We start from the raw sequence: 23309 nt of genomic DNA, 5'->3' as shown, positions 1-23309 counted from the left end.
GTGGTGACACGGGTGCCAGAATTCCCTCTTCACATTAAAAAAAAAAAAATAAAATATAAAATAAAGAAATTAAAAATAAGAAACAACAATGAACAATAATAAACAAAGGAATGAAAATAAAGAAACGATCAACAAATGGACACTTAAAAACAGGTGTTTAAAAAGATACACTTAAAAGAGCGCATGTGTGTGAAGATAAACACACACAGGGTTGCAATTCCCACGAATTGCTCTTCCCTAGTTGATTAATTTAAAATTGTTTTCTCCTTTAATTTGAAATGAATTTTTTTTTTTTTTTTTTTTTTTTTTTTTTTTTTTTTTAATTTTGGATAATCTGCTAGATGTTTAATTTGAGATAACGTTTTCTTTCGATCTTGTATGAAATTATTTTAGGACTGCTCCAACTTGGGATGTGTCTCTCTGCGTCTTCCTCCTCGCAACTGATCACTCTCTAATTACTGTTGCTTGGGGGAAGAGGCATTTACATTTTGTTTAAGCCTGTTTGCGTTTCTGGAAATTGCACTTTAAAATGGATCTTTAAAATGGAGCTTTAAAATGGAGCCTTGAAATGACGCTTTAAAATGACGCTTTAAAATGACGCTTTAAAATGAATCTTTAAAATGGAGATTTAAAATGGAGATTTAAAATGGAGATTTAAAATGGAGATTTAAAATGGAGATTTAAAATTGGACTTTGAAGCTTGTGCTTTCTTTTAATTATAAAGGAAGATTAGGTCTACTGCCAACTCGGTGCAACAAGGATGGATAATTCGACATCCTTGTAGCCAGAGAACACGGCAATCAAGACCTGCTCTTTTTTTTTTATTTATTTTATTCTCTCTTTTTAATTGGGGTAGCCAGTGTGCATGCAGCGTGATTAATGTGTGCGCACATGAACTGGGTTGTCTACACACACACGAATGAGGAGGGGGAAGAACAACGACGCATTGCACGCCACGGAGTTCAGTCCGAAAAGCATTCGTGTTGTGTCGTGTCCTCTCCCACTTAGACAACCTCTTTTCTCACTCATGCACAAGGAGGATGGTTAATTAGACATATTTATAAAAAAAAAAAAAAAAAAAAAAAAAATATTTTCTGTCAATGTAGTGTCCACGCGAGAGCATGAACAAGCAAAGATATTCGCGTGGGCACTACACTGGCACAACTGTACAATTACTGGTGGGCAAGACTCAATGTAGAAGTAATAAACAGATGAGTGGGTAAATCGAATTGGTTTCAATTAAAAAGGGGATAATTTAACGGGGGAAAATGTCTGGGTGTATATGTACACTCTCAAATATATACATGTGTATACGTATGCATGTGTGTATGTATTCATGTGTGCAGGTGAAAAAATTTAGAAATGACAGAAGAATGCTTCGAAATAAAAAAGACTGCGTCTTCTCTCCTCTGAACAGAAGATTGAAGTGTGGAGAGGTTATGCTTATAAAATTGGCACAGGGAAGAAAAGGCCGACCACGGCTCCGCCTAAGTCTTTTGTCTGTGCCTGCTCGAGCTCCACACCGCACAGATGTTGGCCCTTTAAAATAGCCAAAGGGATTGAAATGCCACTCAACGCCAAAAGGGATTTATGTGTCCATTAACAATCACACTCTTCAAGTGGACACATGGGTCATTATCCGTGTTCACCCCAGGACAAACAATTGCACCAAGCAGGACGATGAATTTTTTTTTTTTTTTTTTTTTTTTTTTTACGAGAAAAACAGCGTAACTATAGAAAAGGCAATCGGGCACGGGGATGCAAGGTGTAGTACAATACAGCCGAATGGTTTGGCGCTAAGCTACCGCAACGGTATATGTGAAGTAGCCTTTGCAACTAATTTGTTAAAATGCAAGATGCCCTGTGCAACATGAAATGGGGGGGCGTTAAAGACAAACCCACGGGTATCATCATCAGGCACACGCACGAGAGGAGGTAGGCGAGTACAGGGTGATGCACGAAAGCGTGTGTATGTGTGTGTGTGTGTATGTATGCACGTATGCATAAACAAACACGAACACCCGTGTGTCCGTGCATACACAAACGCCTGCGTGTACCCGTTAGAAGATTAATTCTTGGATGCTCACACCGATGGCGCTAACACACGTGTAGCTTCGCTTGATTGCGCCATGACACTACTGTGCTGTTGCATCCTCACGAACTGGCGCGTTCGCAACGCCAGAAACGAACTTGCCTGGGTCAGGAAAGCAGTCGTAGTATGGAGCTCGCGAAGAATACTGTTACACACAGAGTCAAAGAATTTTTTTGGCATACACAAAAAATGTTCCGTTCAAACATTCCATGGTTAAATGCTTGACACACTTTGTAAATTAATTTAAAAAATATATATTATGCAAAATATATATACATATTATTCAAAATATATATATACATATTATTCAAAATACATATATATATATATATATTATTCAAAAAAAAAAAAAAAAAAAATCATTTAAAAAAAAAAAGAAGAGGATGCGAAGCTAAAGTGAAAAAGAAGGGGCAATAAAAAATGGCACATAAATTAGCAAACATTTAATGAAGTATGACGTTTTGGTTATTTTACAGAAAACAAAAGGGGGTGAAATTGAAATTTAAGTGCATGATCATGGTTTCCTTAAAGAGGGTGAAATAAATGCGTAAAATGCAACACAGTTTGGTTGATAAGGAAAAAAAAAAAAAAAAAAAGAAAAGAAGAAATGAATGATTTTGCTCTTTTTGCCCTTCTCTTTTGTTTGCCTCTTTCCACCTTTCCTGCTTCTTTTTTTTTTTTTTTCTCCCCTTTGCAATGTACACAATTGAAAAAATCGGGGTGTAATTGGTAATTCCCCTTCCGAACATAACTTCACTTCACAAACAGAGGTGCAAAGGGTACAGTATGCATGAAATGATCAACACGCAACGCGCGCTGAGCACGCATAACAAACATATCACGCAGATTATGCAAAACTTGCACAACCCGTAAATACACATGTCAACCTACAGGAAACTGCAGTAGTTACCGTACACACACTCGTTTACAAACTGGTGGAGAGGGGAAGAAAAGGAAGAAAAAAAAAAGAAAAAAAATACATGCACATTTGGCACTTGGTATGTGTGTTTTTTCTCTTCACACCCCTTAAAGGAGTGGACTTGCACAAGAGAAAAAAGTGCCTCAAAAAATGTGAACACGTGCAAGTATCAAATGAAGAAGAAAATAAAAGGTGCACGATACATGACAGGAGTTCAAAGAAAAATGCGACTTCAAGCAAAGAGAAATTCTTCTGTGGATCCCCCACAGTTAAACAGATTTCTTCTTCTTTTTTTTTTTTTTTTTTTTTGCCAGTACAGTATGTCTGCCAAATTTACACAAAGGCAGTCATTAAAAATTGACAAATTGAGCCTTCGTAAAAATGAACAAACTGTTGGGGATTAAAAAGGAATGGCGTTCTTAGCATGAACAAATGCGCATATGTATATTCATAAATGTGTACATACATGGCCTTTACACATATGTACACATGTATGTAACAGGTATGCATTCACGTACACATATGTGCAAGGAGCGAGATATTTGCAAACTCAGCTTTGCCTCTGGGGGGGAAGGGTTTTAAAAAACTCGAATTTTTCCCTTTTAAAAAATTGAAAATGGGGTGGGGGGGAAAAAATTAAGCCAAAAGGGGTTAGTAAAGAAGTGAAGCGACGAAGTGATGAAAATTAGTGACACGACGAACTGACGCGACGAACTGACACGATGAACTGACGCGATGAACTGGCGCGATGAACTGGCGCGATGAAGCCAAGGGGGTGGAGAAATGGTGGGCGCAAGAGAGGATACGAGCATACGCTTATCGGCTTCGCAAAGAAAAATACATTCCTGGCGGAACGCGGCACATATGCATATGTCTATGCGTTCACGTGAGATGAACTTTTTTCCAGTCATACAATTGCGTATGGATGTGCATGTACATAAATTTCGTACTCGCCCCGAGCAATGCACACTTTGGTAACTAAATGGTTCATTAAAAGGGGGAGAAAGAAAAAATATAAAAATGTTTCGTACATTTAAAGTGATGCTCAGTGGGGGGAGGACAAAATGGCAGATGACATTTTTTGTAATTATCCTATCAAATGGTTTTTCTGTTCATGCATTCGTATTTCTCGCGAGCGCTTGGCTCCTCACGCGGATGTACATTAGGGCATGCGCAGTTTTTATACGCATACACTGTATACATCACATACACGAGCATCATATGGGCGAACATTCATGCGCTCGTGCTTTACACATAAACATACGCAGTGCTGAGCTGTGGTAGAGATGGTACCAACGGGTGAAACAGTCGTGCGCGGAACCAATAAATGCAAAACTGCTATACGTACCCTTTTACCTGTGGCAGGGGTGTATGCGCATATTTTCGGCACATGTGAAAACGAGGTGATCACGAACGAATGCTACACACTGGGTTTCATGTTTCCAAAGCAGAGCCATAAGTGTGAAAAATAACATTACCTCCACATCAGCACGATCTGTGTACATATATGCTACACATGTGTAACTGTGTGTATGTGCTACGCATGTATACTATATGTACGTACGTACGTATGTATGTGTGTGTGTTTTTTTTTTTTTTTTTTTTTCTTCTTCTTTTTCCTCTTTTTCACCTGAACGGCAAGGTGAAAATGTGAAGAAAAAGCCACTACGCAAAAAGTACGTGAAAAACTGCAAACGCGGGAATGTCACTACAAGAGGAAATGTACCACCTGTGCAAATTGCTTCAGGCGTGAGGAAGGCGTTGGTATGTCTTCACCTGAGTGGAAACCTAAATAGGATTGCAAACGAATTGCATAGCGGTGAAAAGTGAGAAGTAGCAAGAGGAAACCACCACATAGGTGTGCTCACGTTTGTTCGTGTGACGCATGCCCTATTCATGTGTTATGCCTAGAATGCGCCACATATCACTTCACTTTTCTTTTGGGAGGGGGGAGAGTGGCGAGTGTTTTTAATTCACAAGGGAAAGGAAGTGTACACACTTATCCTTTGCATGCGCAAGGGGAGAAAACTTCAACACAAAGGGCTGCACGAAATGAGCTGAATACACTCCCCTCACCCATTTGGTTTCTTGGGTAAATGAACTAACACATGCTTGTTCACGTAATGATGTCGCATCAGTCCCCAGCGAACAGGGCCATTTGTGCAAAAGGGGAGAAAAAGAATGAAGGATACACTGTAAAAAAAAAAAAAAAAAATTCTTCAACGGGTATGTCATTCGTTACCCCAATCATCATTTCAAGTACCATGTTTAAAAAGGGAAAACAAAACAGTAGCATCTTCTCTTCATCATTTTCACCCACGCGGGAAGTAAAAAAAAAAAGTGCCTCCTCCCCTTTTTGCGGCATCGCATCGTGTAGCAATTTTTATAAATGTTGGGTAGGTATACGTACGTGCGTAAGTGGAACCAACATTTCAGTAACACTGCTACGGGGCGGGCACCTTTGTCATGAAGCGAAAAAATGCGCCTAAAGAATATTTCTAGGATATGTGGCAATGGCCATGATGGTGGTTTTCTGTGTCATTCCATGGAAGGTGTTTCCAAGTCGGCACACATTCTTCAGTCGCGCTACATAGGGCACGACGTTATTTCTTTCATCCGAGTGGGCAAAAGAAGCTTGTTGCATTTTTGTTTATGTCCATACATAGGGTTTGCACTTATGCGAAAAGGTTCTCCCTCCGGCCAATCGTGAAGAAGAGAAAAAAGAATACACAAATATTAGCATACGCATAGTCAATGGTGTCATTATTAATCAGGACCGATTGGATCCTCATGTAGATATACATATACCAAGTTGAGCCACCTAACTTTCTTGTCGAAGCATGGCAACATATATTATTCTCACCAGTTGTGCCACCTGCACGACCTCTCCCCCCCCCAAAAAATGTCTACACTGTTTAAGTTGTTAAATGTGCTACTTCTTGCATTTAGGATGATGGCGGATACGTCATTTGTGGATATGCAGGACAGTACGAGTGATGGACAGTTAGAATTTCAGAGGTTATGTCGATTTTTCGAAAGTGGATGATCCCTCTTGGTGGTTTTATTGTTGAGGATATGGGGGAGTACTTCGATCTGCTTCGAAAAGGCGTTCGCACAATTCACGCAACTTCGGTCGCACAGAAAATAGGACCGAATCGGTGATTGCACACACAATGTAAGTTATAATGTAAGTTGGGGGGGGGAGGTGCCCTCCCAGAAAAATGAAATGGCATCATTGTCTCCACGGACAAGGCGAACAACGACATATAGAGCATTTGGCATTAAAGTCATTCACTGGCTGAATGTCAAAAATGGGGTGATCCATCAGCCATGGAGAGTGCGAAACGGGGAGAAACATCCCCATGTAAATGCGTTAGGGCATACCCATGTATACAGTTGTGACACATTAAAAATGGACTCCTACGCGGGGAAAAATTGCCTCGTTATGCCTTTTTTTTTTTTTTTTTTTTTTTTTTTTCCACTTTGCAGTATCAACCCTGGTTGCATCTTTGGTAAAAATTGCGGTGCTGATTATGTCACTCTCTCCTTCGGGAAGTTTTATCCTAAGGAGGGGATTGCTAAAAGGCATTTTTTTTTTTTTTTTTGTCCCACTTAGTGGACCTCTCCTTGCTCTTTTCCGGGTTTCCCCCCTGAATGCTGAAAAAAATTTCTGGAAAAAGGGGCCCTTCCCTAGAATAAAAAAGAGAGAAAAAAAAAAAAAGTGACACCTTCAAAACGACATATTTATGGGACATCTCCCTTTTGTGTTTTTTTTTTTTTTTTTTTTTTTTTTTCACAAAAACGAATGAAATATCAAAGTAAAACAAAGTGGGAAGAATCTTAACTCTTCCTAGCGGTTAAGTTACCAAGCTTGTCATTTTTTCCTCCAAAAAAAAAAAAAAAAAAAAAAAAAACAGGCATCAAAAAAGGAACAAAAAAAGCACAGCTCTCTTGTTGGAGACGCTTTCTAAAAAAAGAGAAGGGGGGGGGTTGTTTATATACGTACACCCAAAAAGTGAACATCCATGCAGGTGAAACATAGCGGATGCTCTTCACAACATTATTTAAGAGATTCCCTTTGAACGTGAAGAAAGGGGAAAATGATAGAAAGTGACCCAGGCAGAGATGAAGAAGAAGAGGGGAGGAAGAGCGAGGCGCATTCATCGGATGGCGAATCCAGCGACGCCAGTTTTGGCCCCGCCCCGTTGGAGGCCTCCAGTCCTCATGAAGAGGCGGCACAGGAAGAAGAACAAGAAGAGGAAGATGGAACTTCGGATGAGGACGCTGAAATGACGGCGCAGCCAGGCCCACGTGCGCCAGGCAAGAGACAAAGCAACCCGGTAACCAGGGGCACGAAGAAAAAACGAATAAACAACGACATATACTTAAAGAACCTACCAACGAACAAGAACTACCAAGTGAGCTACATGCACACTGACGTGGTGACACATGTCCTTGTCAGCAATAAAAAAAAATACATAATAACTGGAAGCGCAAATGGAGTAGTAAAATTCTGGTACAAAAATGTGGGCTCCATAGAATTTGTAAAGCATTTTAAAATTCATTTGAATGAAATTATTTGTTTATTCCTTTCGGAAGATGAGGAAGTGATGGGTAGTTTATCCAAAGATAAGACGTACAAACAATTTGATGTGAGTAGTTTCGACATGAACATTATAATAAAGTTAGACTTCTCTCCTCAGACGGGAGAATTTGTGTATTCCTCTCTCTTCTCTCCATCAGTGAAAGTAGCCATTTCGTCTAGCGAAAAGGCGTGCATATATATTTACAAGCCTTTAGAGAGTGATGTCTGTACACAGGTAATAAACTTTAGTTCCAATGTGATAGAAATTATTAAGTACAACAAGGAGTATGATTTGTGTGTGCTTAGCGATAATAGTGGTCTCATTGACATAGTGGATGTCGACACTTTTCACTTTCCCAAGGGAAGTACACATAGGGGGGGTAAGGGCCATCACGCAAGGGGTAGACCCAATCGGGATAGCCAGAGCGAAGATGATTATGATGATAATGATGATGATGGTGGTGACGCCCCCCGATATAGAAAAGGGTACCATTTGACGAAGAAGCAACTGAGTTTTTCCTTCAAAAGTGAAACAGACCTATACGAACTGTGCAAATACAAAACGTACGCACTATGTGTGAGCATAAGCCCCGATGGAGAGTTCATGGCGATCATGTCGGAAAATTACTTTCTGCTTATCTACAAATTTGCCACCATGAAGTTGTACAGAGTGTACGATGAAAGTACAGAGATGTATTTAACTGCCCAAAACGACCCCCTGAAAAAGGACCTACACATTGATAGCCTAGATTTTGGAAAAAGACTCTTCATAGAGAAGGAAATAAAAAAACACATTAAAAGTAAAAACATCAAATTAAATATGATGATATTTGATGAATCCAATCAATACATTATTTATTCGACCTTTATCGGAATTAAGGTCGTCAATTTTGTTAGTAACCAATTGTGCTACATCATTGGGAAAAACGAAATGAATCTGAGGTACCTGTCCCTTGGGCTTTATCAAAAAATTATCTCAGCAAATAAAACTAGGGCAAATATTCACGAGTCACTCTACATCAATGATGAAAATATCTCCGACTGTGCTCTTTTCTGCACGGTGTACAAAAAGGCGCGCTTCTACGTCTTCACCAAAAAGACCATATCAGAACAGGAACTGGACGATAGAGATATTTACAACGAACAACCAAGCAAAAATGATTTGGACTCTTTTTTTTCTTCACCTATTAAAAAGGTAGAAGGTAACAACAGGACGTATAAAAGTGCAATAATTTATACAACCCTTGGAGAAATACACATTGCTCTCTTTCACAAAGAATGCAAAAAAACAGTTGAAAATTTTTCTATTCATTCTACAAATGGATACTACAATAACTGCATATTCCATCGTGTTATCAAAAATTTTATGATACAAACTGGAGACCCCTTGGGAGATGGAACTGGTGGGGAAAGCATTTGGGGCAAGGAATTTGAGGACGAATTTTTTGACCATCTGAATCACTCTAAACCCTTTATGGTGTCCATGGCAAACTGTGGGCCCAATACCAATGGCTCCCAGTTTTTTATAACCACTGTTCCGTGCCCTTGGCTTGACTTCAAACACACTGTATTTGGAAAAGTCACCCAGGGGACCAAAGTTGTCTTAGACATAGAGAAAGTGCGCACAGACAAAAGGGACAAGCCCCTCGAGGATATCAAAATTTTGAACATCAAAATGTGCCATTAGCATGTTCTGAGGTGGCCTTCCTCCGTCTTCTCGTCTGTATTTTTTTTTTTTTTTTTTTTTTTTTTTTTGTTGTTATCCCTCCTCCGTTTTGTTGAACCACACGAGGAGATGTAACCCCCTCTTTACTCCCCTCCCACCCCGCGATTTTCAACTTTGCGATGATTGAGCGAGGCTGATTCTCTTTTTTGGCACTAATAACAACCACCACTACCGATCTTTTAATCCTCCCCTGTTATGCAACACTGTGTTATGTTAGGTTGTGTCACACGTGGTTGGAAGCGGAGGGGTATCCCCGACAAACCGCATCGTCCTAATTTACCACATCGTTGAAAAGATAAAAAGAAAAAAAAAAAAAAAAAAAAACGCATAAAGTTCTCATCATAAATGAAATTTCTTCAGTTTCGATGAAAAACCATGAAGACAAAACAGCGGGCGTTTAAAATGGGTATATCCGCTCGTTGTGTACACACAGGTGTTGCGACAAATGTAGCTACTCAACAACTTTAAAAATGAAGCAAATGGGCAAATGGAAAAATGCGCTGTCTGTGTAGGCAGAGCAACGCGGCAATGTAAAACACGAAAGATGACATTCTATAACAAATGGATTGACGGCGTGTCACGTGAGATACTGCCTACACCTTTTTTCGTGTGTGCCAATCCCCCCGGTATAGCAAATTGTCTTTTTTTTTAAATTATCACCCACTAGGTATAAACGCAACTTGATGAAAATCCTCCATCTAGTCCTTCCTACTCCACCGAATGGAAAGACAAAATTATTAGACCGAGTGGCCTGCGTAGTTTCGTGGCCCATACCCACAAGGAGCCACTTCACCTACTGATCACTCAAGTTTAAATTAAAAAAAAAAAAAAAACAAATTCATTAAAAATTAAAGTATAACTTTTTTTTTTTTTTTTTTTCCCCTCCTCAGTCAAAAGAAAAACAAAAAAAAAAAAAAAAAAAAACACTTCAACTGAGTGAATCATCATCCCTTCTTACCTCTTGTAAAAATACGGAGGATGTACCATTTTATCCACTGCTATATAATTTCCCCCTCTAGTGGAAACACCAAATGGTGGGTGAGTATGGGGGTGAGCTGGTAATATCATAGGGCTTGACACTTTAGGAACGACAACAGAATTGACTAGTTGTGGAGTGGCATTACCCACAAATCGATGCTTCACATATTTTACCAGGTCATCTCTTTGCTCTTTGAAGATCCGAACTCGGTTCGTAATATCGTTAAAGGTTTGTTGTAGTCGCACCTTATGTCCAGGTAACCATCTCGTGTTGTTAAATTTTTCAATGTCATCAAGAGCGTTGGTAGATAATGTACATAACGTCTCAACAGTGTCGAAGCCTGCATTCACAAAATGGACAGATATTTCAACTGGTAATTTTTGCTGCTTGAAAAACTCCACGACGAGGATTCGTTCTTGTTCCAAATCTGGATCTACAGAAAGGAAACATAAAAATGATAAGTCAAATTAGGGTCAGAAAAAAAAAAAAAATAATAAAATGAATCCACTTGTGTAAATTTGTTTTTATTTTTTCCTTTTCGTGGGATGCATGTTCTCTAGTTGGACATTGTGTTATCCAATTAAGTCTGCTTTTAACGGAAACCGCCATTTTGTTCAGAAACCTCCATTCCATATGGCCTCAAATCCGTGCAAGTGCTCCGGGTAGTGCTTGCATAAAAAATCCACGATGAAATGTATAACGTTCTTGGGCTTTTGTTCATCAATTTCCTGTAAATAAATGAAGAGATGCGTGTTTATTCAAATTTTACGCCAAAAATGGGACTCCACTTGTTATTACACATACTTTTGGGGGCACATGGTAAGACTTGTCTGACGGCACCCACGTTAATGCCCCTCTTTACCTGCGCTATTCGTGCCAACAACTGATGGACATTCGAATTACTGCTATAAAGACTCTTTTTATTCGATTTCGTGGAGCTGCAATTGCTGCCTGCGACTGATATTAAGTCGTCTTCCACTTTTGACTTGTTATCGGAGTTATGCTCCGCATGGGAACGCGCCACGCTGGAATCTTTGGACATTTTGCCAAGCCTTCACGTTTGTATGTGTGCAGACAGGCATGGGGAGTTTCTTCCAATTGGACGTTTTGGCTCGAGCAAAGTGGGTAGGGCGTGTAGCGGTAACATACACAGAGGCAGGATATACAGAGGCAATATATATATATATTTTTTTTTTTTCCCCCTTCAGCAGAATTTAAACTGGCCAAGTGTATAGCTTTGCAATTTTTTCATTTACCACGTTTTCTTTTTAACAAACGCGCTAAAAGGCAACCGTTCACGCACATCAAAAATGAACAAAACGTGATAAAGGCATAGGGAAAAGGGAAAAATCAAAAGGAAGTATGGTCTAACAAGTTGGACTTCCTTGCCTGTCCAGTACGTTTATTATGCCTACCCCTTCAAAAGCAAAGCGTAAAAAAAAAAAAAAAAAAAAAAAATATTCCCCGTGAATTATCTCACCCATTCTTTCTTATACACAGGAGGTAACCTTTTAAATATAAAAAAAAAAAAAAAAAAGAAACGATAGAAATGTTCCTTCCTTTTGTGATGTTGTTTTTAAGGAGTAAGCAATATTTGCAGAAATACTCAAAACATGCTTTATATGTATACCAATTTTGTAAAGCCACAAAATAACACTACATGTGTTTGTGTAGACCCATGGAAGAAATGCCACGTCGAGCGGCTTTGCAATTTCCAGACAGCTTCGCTTTTCAAATAACTTTCTACCATTTGGGAATGTAAAACTTATTTATTGTATTAACGGTTCAGGTAATTTCTCAATTCGTGTGCGTAAAAGGGTCGCACATTTCACGTTTTTGCCTTAACTGTTAATAAAAAAAAAAAATAGCAGAATAAAAAAAAAAAAAAAAAAAAAAAAAGCCAAAACCGATACTCACCTGGTTAGTGATAGCTTGCCAAATACAAATGGCGAAGGAGATCTCGTTTTCAGAAGAGACCGTTACATAATCTAGCATGTCGAGGATAACCACCTCGAATGCGTATAATGTCTCAGTGGTTACTAATTGACGGGGTTGTTCTTTTCCTCGTTTGGAACAAATTCATCGCAGTAAAAAAAAAAAAAAAAAAAAACGACAAACAAGCAAATTAGAGTGAACCCCTAAATTTTTTTTTTTCCACGCATATTTGGCTTAAATGTCAAATGCGCTATGAATACACACAGAGGGATGATTCACCTTCTTAAGGGATGTGCAAAAAAGGAATGAGCAATCGCAGAAATCTTTTTAGAGGCGCAAAATTCTAAAACTGCTCCTTTTCTGTTGGAGAAAACACACACCCTGTTAAGAAACATGATTGGTGTGATAAGGGGGGAGAAACGGATGTCCCTGCTTAGCATGTTGCACGTAGACCGCCAAGCGGGTTCTTAACTTCACCCAACTATACATTTTTCAAGAGTGGAACTACTTCCACATTTGATGTAACCCATATACACGAATTTTTCTATGTGTACTCCTTAGGCAGGGTGACCGTGGCCCTCTTAAAAGCATGAAAACCACATGTTGTGCATTTCCCCCTTTTTTCTAAAATCAGTTGTACAAAAATAGTTAAGCGTTTTTTTTTTTTTTTTTTTTTTGTACCCAATTTGGACTTCCCCTTTTAAGCACACTAAGAAAACGCCTTTCCCTAGCCCTAACGCGTTGTAAGCAAAGGTACAACTCCACTGCATCACCACCCCGTAGAAGCAAATTTTACATTTAACATCATGTGTTCAGCAAAAGAACCGAAGGACCTGCTGTTTGTTAAAGGGGGCAAAAAAAAAAAAAAATTAAAATAAAATAAAAAGTATGCGCGAAATGTTAAGCTGTGAAAGATAGAAATATGACCAAATGGCTTTTACGAATAGACCCTAGAGGCGAAGTTCTCCCTTTTTTCTAACTTCATCCTGAGGGACTTTCTTATGGCACAAGTTCTCAAACAAAATTTTCAGCACAGGGGTACTGTTATATGCAACTGAAATGCGCAACTCTTATAAGTTCTCTTAAAAAGGTTTCCTCCCCCCCAAAAAAAAAAAAAAAAAAAAAAAAGGGGACGAATTAAAAAGGCCACATAAATATAAATGCCTTCACTAATACATACGCATCCCACAAGCGCTCAAAAGTGAAGGGAGGTAACCATAAAATAAAACATCATTACTTTCCCCTAACCACCACCACCCCCAAAATAAAGCATGTACATTGGAGTACTATCAAAGAAAATTGACTCCAAATTTGACTTGAAGAATGACTCCAAATTTGGTGGTGCCCCCGTGTGGTTATATGGGAAAGAACCAACAAACTTCAATTTGAAGTGTCCAACATGCAAAAAAGACTTAACCTTTTTATTTCAATTATCAACGTCCTATAATGAGTACGTAAGAATTCTTTACTTGTTCTGTTGCCTGAACAGTGGGAAGTGTAATGTGAACAGGAACAGTTGGATATGCATTAAGGGAAAAAAAAAACTATTTCAAAATGTGGGCGATGATGAAGTTTGTCCAGAGGTAGGGGTAAGCAGCGGCTGTGCCAAAGATGAAATGTGTCACAATGGAAGAGGAAATTCAAATGATCCCCAGAAAGGAGTTTTCTCCAATTATAACAGAACAAATAGGAGAGAACCCATTTTTGATTTCTCAAACGAAAATATAAAAAAAGAAGACTCTCTCACAGAAGGTGTAAGTTTTATGCAGGAAAAATTAATCGATTGGAAATCCTTATTTTCGAACAAGGCTACCGAACAGAAAAGGAACAACTCATTATTTGGTAACGCCATTAGTGCAACCTTTAGTGGTGTAAATCAAAAGACAAGACATAACCATTCACCTGACGTAGGTAATAATCCCCAAGCAAGTGAACCTACCAGGGGAGACGAACTTCTTGGACTGTCACAAAGGAGGCAGAATGAGGAGAAGTTTATCGGAGAAGACACAAGTTATAAACTACCCACTTTTTACATTTCCCTCATTGAAGACGATGGAGATGATTGTGGACAGGGAGACTACCTCTATGAAAAGGCGAAGAAAATGCATGAAACGTATGAACAACGAAATAAGGAAAACACAGAAGAGGACACAGATTTGGCCATAGGAAATGGTCACGATCTGGATGACATTGGAGAGATCGAACTTTTTGAAAATGATTTTAACGGATGTGTAAAGTTTTATTCCTACTTAAGTAAAAATTACAATCAAATATTAAGGTATTCTTATAATGGGAAATTTTTATATATGTACAAATGTACAAAGAAATACATCAAGGAACGGACAATGACATGTGTACACTGTGGGAGCAAGCTTCTCTTCGAAATGCAGTTCTTTTCCACTTTTGTCTATCAAATAGAGAAAAAACTTGAAGAAGAAAAGGATAACCTTTCAGGAAATTTGTTAAACAATTTCAACGTGGGAAATGTCATCATATTCACATGTGAACGGGATTGTGTTACGGTGGACGATATGTATTCATATGAGCACGTCGAGTTGGAAGTCTTTTAGCAGTAGGGAGGTGGCACACGTGCACCGTTGCAGAATTGCAGGCAACTTTTGTCTGCGTTAACTCCCCTTTGGTTTTTTTTTTTTTTTTTTTTTTTTTTTGTCATCTTAAAAGCATTCCTTTGAAGGGAATTATAACACGCGCTCATGTGCGAGTTGGAAAAAAATTACATTCGCACAGACATGTGTGGGCAACATATGCTAGTATGGACACTGCACTTAAGGTTAATCGCAGGTGCGATTATTTAATTAGTTATGTGGCGCGGTCTCTGATCAGTCGCTCCACTTCATCCGTTAATCCCCTCGACGCAACTCTGTTAAAAGGTAAAATTTTTCGTCACGAACATTGCCCAGGGAAATTTAAGCCTTAAGCTCCTATTAAATATTTTCTCTATCGGTATTTCAAACCTTTTGCAGAAGGCGACAGTTATTCTCGGATCCATATAATTTATTTTAGAAGTTCCAAGGGCAATTGTTTTGTTGTCATCACGTACCTTCATTTGGTGTTTTAACTGCTCCACTTTCTTAATGAGCGCAATTAGTTTCTTCTTGCAAGACTCCTCCTTCATATTTTCCTTCACTTTGTTGGGTCTTAACGATCCATCTAACGCAACAACCTTGGACACAAAGGTGAAGCTTTCCTCCTTCGTTCCCTTTTTCAGGTACTGTAGATATTTTTTATATTCCTTTATATCTTCGCTGTAAATTTCTATTTGCTTCTTTATTTTGGACATGGCTGTGTCGTGCTGCTTTGGGACACTTCTCTGATGGTTACACAGAATTGCAACTTCTCTGTTGGCGTTGTTGAAAAAGTTGATGAGTTCGTTCACATTTGAAACGTCTACTTCTATGGGCGTGTTTTTTTCACTAGCGTGGACGCCTCCCAAGGAGTTGGTGTTACTTCTACTTGGGGATGCTGCACTGTTATTGCCAAGGGCGTTGTTCCCAGACGCATTATCGCCATTGTTCTTGTTGTTCTCCTCATCTCCGCTTTTCTCCTTTTCCGTGGAGTCACTTGTATCGCTCAGAATGCTGGTTGAGGAAGTTAAGTTCTCAAGCTTCCTCTTTTTCTTCTTTGGAAAATCATCATAATATGCGAGCAAGGGGTCCGTTGGTTTACCCCGAATTTCTTTTATCCTTTTCAGTTGCTGATCTAGGGTAATGGATGCATTGTACGTACGGAAAACCTTTGCTGACAACGTTGGCATAATTTCTTTTAAATAATCATTTAACTTTGAGCAGTTAATTTGATCAAAGACCCCTTCATCTTTGTGTTTGTTTTTGCAAAATATTATCATGTTTATGTATGCTTGCTTGTTCAGCAATACAGTGTTAAAATAGCGAATGCTATCTTTTCCTAAAAAATCAAGAGTTATATAGCAGTGGTCTTCCTCTATGTCGTTTAAATTTTTCGGTAGCGGCAGTTTGTTGCTGTCTTTCTTGTCACTTTCGTTTGTGGCCGATTCCCCGTTGGTGAATTCCCCCTTGGTGGTTTCTTCCTTGGTGTTTTTCACCTTGCTCTTTTCCCCCTTCATCTTCCCTCCCTTGGCATTTTCCCCTCGCAAACATTCATTCTTAATGGGCACCTCGTGGGAAAAGCTAACGTGCTCCACTCGCAAACTGCAGCAGCCAACCGTATCTGCTTCCTCATCTATGTCTTTCTCCCCCCCCACTCTTAAGGCCAAAAAGTCTATCAAATATACAGCCGTGCCTAACTGCTTCTCTAGGATATTTTTGCTCTTCATTTTATGCTTATAATCTTCCCTAATTTTATGAACACATGATTTTAGCTTCCTTGCATTTTCGTACTTGAGAAAATCCTTATAACCTTTAAATTTTGATTGGGCCGATAAAAATGTATACTTTAACTGATCATTTATACTGTCCTTGTAGTATGCTAGCCATGTTACTTTATTGTCATGGTATATGTCTCCCCAACTGTGACCACACATGTCGCCATACAATCGAGGGACAGGGGCATCTTTGCTTATATTTATCACGACATCTTCTGGGAATATTCTTTTTTTCAGCAACCCCTGCTTTGGGTGTTCTCCTCTACCTCTAAATAGACCAGGCGGTTCAGCTTTGTTGCTCGAAATTTTTTCACGAATCCAATCCACCAAGGCGTACGTATGTGGTAGTTCTTTTTCTGATCTCAATTTTTTTTCCTCCTCTTTTTCTTCTTTCGTTCTATTAAGTTTTTCTTCTCTTAGCTTAACTAAGTGATCTTTGATTGGCATGAAATCGATAAATTGAAAGTTGGATATATCTCCTTTTTTCAATTTGTTTTCATTTTCTTGTCTTATTATGTTATCCTTTTCTAAGGTACATATGAATGTTCTAAAAAAATTTAAGATGAACTTTTCCTTGGTACAGTAATCACTGCCTATTACGCTGCACCAGTAGGTAGCTAACTCCTCTGCTTTTTCATTTAACTCTAATTTGATGCTTTTATAAAAAATTGGAATATGGTGTTGTACGTATGGGGGGGAAAAAATAAGACCCCGATGCTCTAAGTAATGCCACTGAATATCAGTTTGATGATCTATCTTTTCCCACCATCTATTTATGGGTTCGAAATTTTCTTCTGTTTTCTTAATTATTTTTTTCGGTCTTTTATTTGTTTCTTTCTTGACTTTGCTTTCTCTCTTTTTTACAACTTTGGCGCCTGTGGTCTTCCCATCAGTGTCTTTTTTCCCCTTTACACTTGATTTTCTTTTTTTCACCAGGGTTTTTTTTTTATCTGTCTTTTTATTGCTAATAGTGGAGTTTTCCTTAACTCCATCCCCCGTGTTGGTAGCCCCCTTACCTCTTTTCACCAGTTTACACTCATTTAGGGGAGCCTCTTTGCTTTCCTTCGCACTCGTTTTCGACTTGGTCTTTCGAATAACGGTGCTTGTCTCTTTCTTCAAAATTGTCCTACTATTGCTCTTCACAACCTTCCTCGATTTCGTATCCTCCTTTTTTTCTTCATTTATTTGTTTCGAGTCCTTTAATTTGATGCAGCGGTTTTTTTTCTTAATGTTTTCAATCAATATGTCATCATCGGATGTGCTCTTATCATCCATATTGTGATGTTCGCTCTTCTCCATGGTGTGCACAGGAAAAAATACAAAAAAATAAAATAAAAACGAACTGCGGTAATGTTTCTCTCCTTCCGGTGAGTTCACCTCTGCATATGTACTGGGCCAATTTTTGAAGGAACTACAATAACCATCTGCTTGGCTTTACCCACATACACTTTAAGCAACTCCGCATGATTCGTAGCCTTTCCCTCAGATGAGCGCCCAAAAAAATTCGCAAAATGGGAAGTAATTTGTAAGTGTTGTGACAATACGGTACGGTGTATACTTCTACGTAGACTTGGGTCCCCCTTTACATATGCAAAGCGCCCTTAAAATTATTCGCTAAGAATGAACATTCGTTCATGCTTTGCGAATAGAACAGGACTAAGCTGCGATGGGGGGGGCCAATAAACGCTGCAAATTTTGATTCTCATAAAGGGGCTGACTTGCCCGCCACGAATGCCAGTACTGCTGTGCGTACTGCGACTGCTTCTTCCTTCGCGCCCTCCGCTTTTCCTTCTTTTCCGGCTTGGGTATACACTTGCTATACATAAAAAAAAAGTTCCGTGAGCAGGGAAAATTTGTTTTTTTCCCTCCAGTTCATATAAAAATTTTATGCGACAAAAAAAGTTGCGAAAAGAGCCAAATGGCTTATCTCAGGAATTGCTAAAAAAGTGTGCTGCGTTTGGCACATCACGTGAAAACAAAATGAATTGCAGAGCAGGCGCAGGCGCAGGCGAGGTGTGAAGTGGACCACAAATGAATTGCAGAGCAACCACAAAATATAAATCATAAAGCAAAATTAAAAATATTACATAAAAAAAAAAGTGGGGAGTCATGTAGCAAATTAAATGGTTTCCTCTCTTTTCGTCCATCCAAAAGGAAAAAATAAAATTTTAATATTGAACAGTTTGTTTTTGCCAGAACTGTAAAAAAAAAAAAATAATAAAATAAAATAAATAAAGTACACAGAAAAATAATTGGAAAAATAAAAAGAATGAGAAGAAACAAAATATGCAATTTAATTAAAAGCAGGTGATATCCTTATCCAAATGGTGAAAAATGTGTATCATTTATCGTTTAAAATTCATTTTTTAGATAGGGCCTTAATCTGATGGATGATCATACACCTTTTTCACAGTGAATGTCTTTTTAAAATGCTCCTCAAATGTGATAACATACGCCCCATTCATATCACACTTGCCAACAATAATGTATTGATTTTTATCCCAGTAAAATGATGAACTTGTTACGTAAAAAAAGAAAAAAAGAAAATTACGAACCACCTCATTGTAAATAAAAATGAGAAGAGCAAATTTTGTAAAACTTTTATTCCCTCATATGTGAGAACATTAAAATGGCCTATGCGTTGAAGTGTACTTGACATTACTGTGCTTTTTTAATTTATTAATGCCAATTTGGAAGTACATGTGCTGCTTTTGTGTATACATATATACATGTGTATATTTATATATAGTTTTAAATCATTTTGAAAGAATTGCTTTCCCCCTCCCCCTGCTGCGTTTGACGATTCATTGCTTGTCTGCCTCCTTTTACATTGATTATTTTACTCATTTTTGTCATCACATTTACTACCTACACTTCTATACGCGTTATTTTTCTTTTTTTCCCATCCTGAGTTCTTTTAATGCCTTTAAAAATGAATGTAAAAAATGAAATGTGCGCTTTGAGTATAACAGAAGGGAATTTTCCTTACATCATTTCAAACACATGGCATAAAGTACCAATGGGAGCAAAAGTACATTTTTAAATTCAGCTTCTGCAATATTTTACTTTGTACGAATTAATGAGTGGTGTGTATTGCTAGCTTGTTCTCTTTTCATTTTTTTTTAAAAGACCATTCCCTTATCTTACAAATGAAATGATTGAAATTTTTGTAAAAATAAAAACCTACAACAGGATGTACTTTAACGTACAACTGGGCGTATAAGGCAAAAAATTTCCCCAAAAAATTAGGCAAAATAGAATAAAATTAAACTTTCACGTTTAATGACAAAAATTTTACTCTCAGATGTCAGAAATGGATTTCAATTTTTTTTTTTTTTTTATTTATTTTCATCATTAGTGCGCATTTCGTGAATTTCACAATACAATGAAAATGGACAATTCTTACAATTCTCACTAATTTGAAGGTTACGCATTTTCATCTTGCAAATATATACCTTCCTGTTCACATTTACAAGTCAGTGGGGAAAAATTCATAAATTATCATTTTCATGCCATAAAAAAAAAAAAGGAAAATGATACAAATAATAAAAAAGACAACTTCGCGTATTTTATAGTAATGCAATACCAAAATGGTACGCAGTTGTTTACTTCTCTATTTTTGTGCATACATATGTGAGGATATCCAAACAAAGAATTACAATTTAAGTGCAGGAAAAAGAAAAAAGCTAGTTGTATTAATGTAGATTCATAATCACTATTACTGGGAAATGCAAAAGGAGAAATAATGAACGGACTTAAGAAAATAAGAAGTACGCGATGTTAACCAGTTCATTTTCCCCATTTTACAATACATGAATTGTTTATGCCTTCCACTGGGTTTTCTCATGCGTATATATGCATGTACATATGTGCGTACGCGTGAACCGTTTTTACTAATATCAGCATAATGCACAGTATATAACCCGCACCGTAGATGGAACCTTCCCCCAATGAGGACATGAACAATTGCAGCTTTAAAATTTGTTATCATGCGATCATCTTCCCTTAAGGTGCGTTTTCCTTGTAGGGAAATACCCCCATGGGGTAAGTAGAAGAACTGAAAAAAACACTTTCTCAGTATGTTGTCCAGTCATTCCTTTATGAGCTTCTATAAATTAATAACATAAATTTATTTTTTTTTTACCACCACACACTTGTGTATTTGAGAGGATTAAGTCCTATACTCAGAACATACTGAACAACGTATTTTAAAAAACATTTCAATAATTCTCACGAATTTTCAACATTTTTAGCAGCGAAGGTCACTGAATCGTTGCACATTAGCATACATATCTACACAGCGTAACACACACTATGTTTTCGGCATGTTATTCCCGCTTGTAAGTTCAACATTATATTGCATATAGTAAAGCTGTAGTGTTATACGAAATGCTCATCCCCTTATATTTGAGCCATCTTCCTAAATATTTACGAGTATTTTACTTTTATGTACTGAAATGTGGAAATTTTTATAACTTCATCTTATGATAATCCTATGCCAAAATGAATGTTGTGAAGTTCTTTTGAAAAAAAAATGGAATTCCCTTTAAAAAGGAGTTCGGAAAATGCAAAAGTGGAAAAAAACAAAATTGTAAGTTTATATCCCATCGCATTTCTCACGTTCCTTAGTTTATCCACAAGAAATTGACACTCATTCAGAAAAAGAAATTATTTCTAGTTAGCTTAAGTAAAAATGTAGGTAGGTTTTGCAGAGGTATAAAAACTGAAAATAATTTATATAATGATCTTCTTAATGTTTAAACGAATTTCCTTATATGTAACGTAAACTCAAAATTGGTAAGAGCATATAAAATGAGTTTAACATTAAATTTAAGGCGTAAAAAGAGAATGAAAAACATGATTTGATTTTATTTATTATTTTATTATTATTATATTTTTTTTTATTGCATAACAGTATTTCTATATGGACAAATTTGCGCGTGCATAAAGATGATGTCAGGATGGCCGAGTGGTCTAAGGCGCAGCGTTTAGGCCGCTGTCCGAAAGGGCGTGGGTTCGAACCCCACTTCTGACAATTTTATTGCCTACCCAGAAAGGGGAAAAAAATTTTCGTAGTTTTTACGGTCATATTAATTAATACATTATAGTGTTTAGAACCTAATTCTTTTGAATATAATTTTTTTTTTTTTTTTTTTTTTATTCGAAGGAAAAACATTTAATTATATTTCATGTTCATGGAAACATAACGGACTTATTATGGCATCTGCCGCACTATTTCATACCACGCGGTCTTATAGATATTCCAAGAATTTTCGCTAAAAAAAATTTACAACGGTATTCTTAATTCCTGTTCAAGTTATTTTCCGCTTTACCTATAGTGTTCTTACAAAACATGGAGGATAACATAGCCCGCCCCTCATGATTTCTCGCATCGTAACTTATTTCCATATATATATTAAAAATTAGTTATCAAAATACAAACATTTCTGCAACGGTCAAAGAAAAATTTGAAAAATTATGATGCATTTCACGCTTGTGCCATGTTTTAATTTCTTTCAATAAAAATATCTCCTATAACATAAGATGATGCGTTCATGAGGGCACAGAGGCGCTTTCATGGAGTTAATTAAAAACGAAATTGTCAAGTAAAAATTTTCACCCGATAAAAACTATACAAATGCCAATTCCATTTTGTTCAGTGTTCTACTTACAACCCTTTTGAATCACGTGTGTGTTCTCCTTACGCGTTAACATTGCTTTTTTTTGCACTGCGAAGAGAGTTCCCAAGTCTTTCTGTGAACAATTCCAAATGATAAAACTGAAAATAGACCATTATTCGTATTATAATTGTGTAACTATACGTTTTCTTTTTACCCCCAAGTGCTATCTATTTAAAAATATCAAAAATACGTTTTAAGAATGCATTTACCTACTTAACGTTTTAGTTCAAAAATTTGCAAACGTCATTGAACACACATTTTCAGTGTATCCCTCTTAGGGACTAAAAAATATGATCGAATAAATGATAATGTGAACCTAAAATAATGTTATAACAGCATATATTACGCAATTATGTCTCCTACACGTCTACAAAAGAAACATTTCCGTTAAATGAGTGCTTCTCGTTTTCACGTCTATTTCATGGAAAAAATGAATAAATTATACATTTAAAAAAAAATTCCCTCTTTTGCGTAACGTATTATCAAAATTGAAAAATATAATGCATATTTCCAACCGAAGCATATGTACACAACGGTAAAACGCTTACGAAACAAACTTTTTGTGCTTTCATTTCGTCATTTTCATTCGTGTCTATAAAAAGGAAATAGAGGGGTTTAGATAAAATCCTGAAAAACAATATTATAAAATGATACAATTCTAAACATAAATTCAAGAATGTACTATATTCCCCTAACAACTTTGCTTTACTTTTCTCTATATAAAACAAAGCATGCTTTTCTTTATAGTTTTAAGCTCTTGAAGCTTGCCACCAAATAATTGTAGATGATAGGGGAGCGGAAAAAGAGAATTAGAAAAACTTTTAATTATGCCGAAATTGTTAATAATGTGAAAAATACGATTCATAAAACTCTGTTATGTTTCTTTATTAATTTAAACAGCTGGCGCACACAGTATGAAATTGTCCTATTATGTTTGTGTTAAAGCGCTCCAAATGTGTTTGACTTTAAAAATGTGCCTTTCATATATGCAGTAGCATCATTTAATTTATTTGCATTTGTTTTTAAATCAAA

The 23309-nt window shown here is 37.2% G+C and overlaps 4 protein-coding genes and 1 non-coding gene across 5 annotated transcripts; 3 read left to right on the top strand and 2 right to left on the bottom strand.

The window, feature by feature from the left end:
- Positions 1–7111: 7111 nt before the first annotated feature.
- PKNH_1023400 (peptidyl-prolyl cis-trans isomerase, putative) lies at positions 7112–9283 on the top strand (the record flags this gene model as incomplete). The annotated part of the gene is made up of 1 exon (XM_002259678.1): positions 7112–9283. The coding sequence occupies one exon, from the start codon at positions 7112–7114 to the stop codon at positions 9281–9283; it is 2172 nt and encodes a 723-aa protein (XP_002259714.1).
- Positions 9284–10276: 993 nt separating this feature from the next.
- Positions 10277–11343, bottom strand: PKNH_1023300 (uncharacterized protein; the record flags this gene model as incomplete). The annotated part of the gene is made up of 3 exons (XM_002259677.1): positions 10277–10734; positions 10924–11029; positions 11164–11343. The coding sequence occupies 3 exons, from the start codon at positions 11341–11343 to the stop codon at positions 10277–10279; spliced, it is 744 nt and encodes a 247-aa protein (XP_002259713.1).
- A 2164-nt stretch (positions 11344–13507) lies between these two features.
- Positions 13508–14806, top strand: PKNH_1023200 (PDCD2 domain-containing protein, putative; the record flags this gene model as incomplete). The annotated part of the gene is made up of 1 exon (XM_002259676.1): positions 13508–14806. One exon carries the CDS (start codon positions 13508–13510, stop codon positions 14804–14806), a length of 1299 nt encoding a protein of 432 aa, XP_002259712.1.
- A 314-nt stretch (positions 14807–15120) lies between these two features.
- Positions 15121–17895, bottom strand: PKNH_1023100 (topoisomerase I, putative; the record flags this gene model as incomplete). Its single annotated transcript, XM_002259675.1, has 1 exon — positions 15121–17895. The coding sequence occupies one exon, from the start codon at positions 17893–17895 to the stop codon at positions 15121–15123; it is 2775 nt and encodes a 924-aa protein (XP_002259711.1).
- A 3656-nt stretch (positions 17896–21551) lies between these two features.
- Positions 21552–21631, top strand: PKNH_1023000. The gene has a single exon. It is a non-coding gene; the product is annotated as a tRNA-Leu (tRNA).
- The last annotated feature ends 1678 nt before the right edge of the window (positions 21632–23309 follow it).

Source organism: Plasmodium knowlesi, assembly GCF_000006355.2.
Source record: "Plasmodium knowlesi strain H genome assembly, chromosome: 10".
NCBI lineage: Eukaryota > Apicomplexa > Aconoidasida > Haemosporida > Plasmodiidae > Plasmodium > Plasmodium knowlesi.
This window is presented reverse-complemented; position numbering and strand designations above follow the sequence as displayed.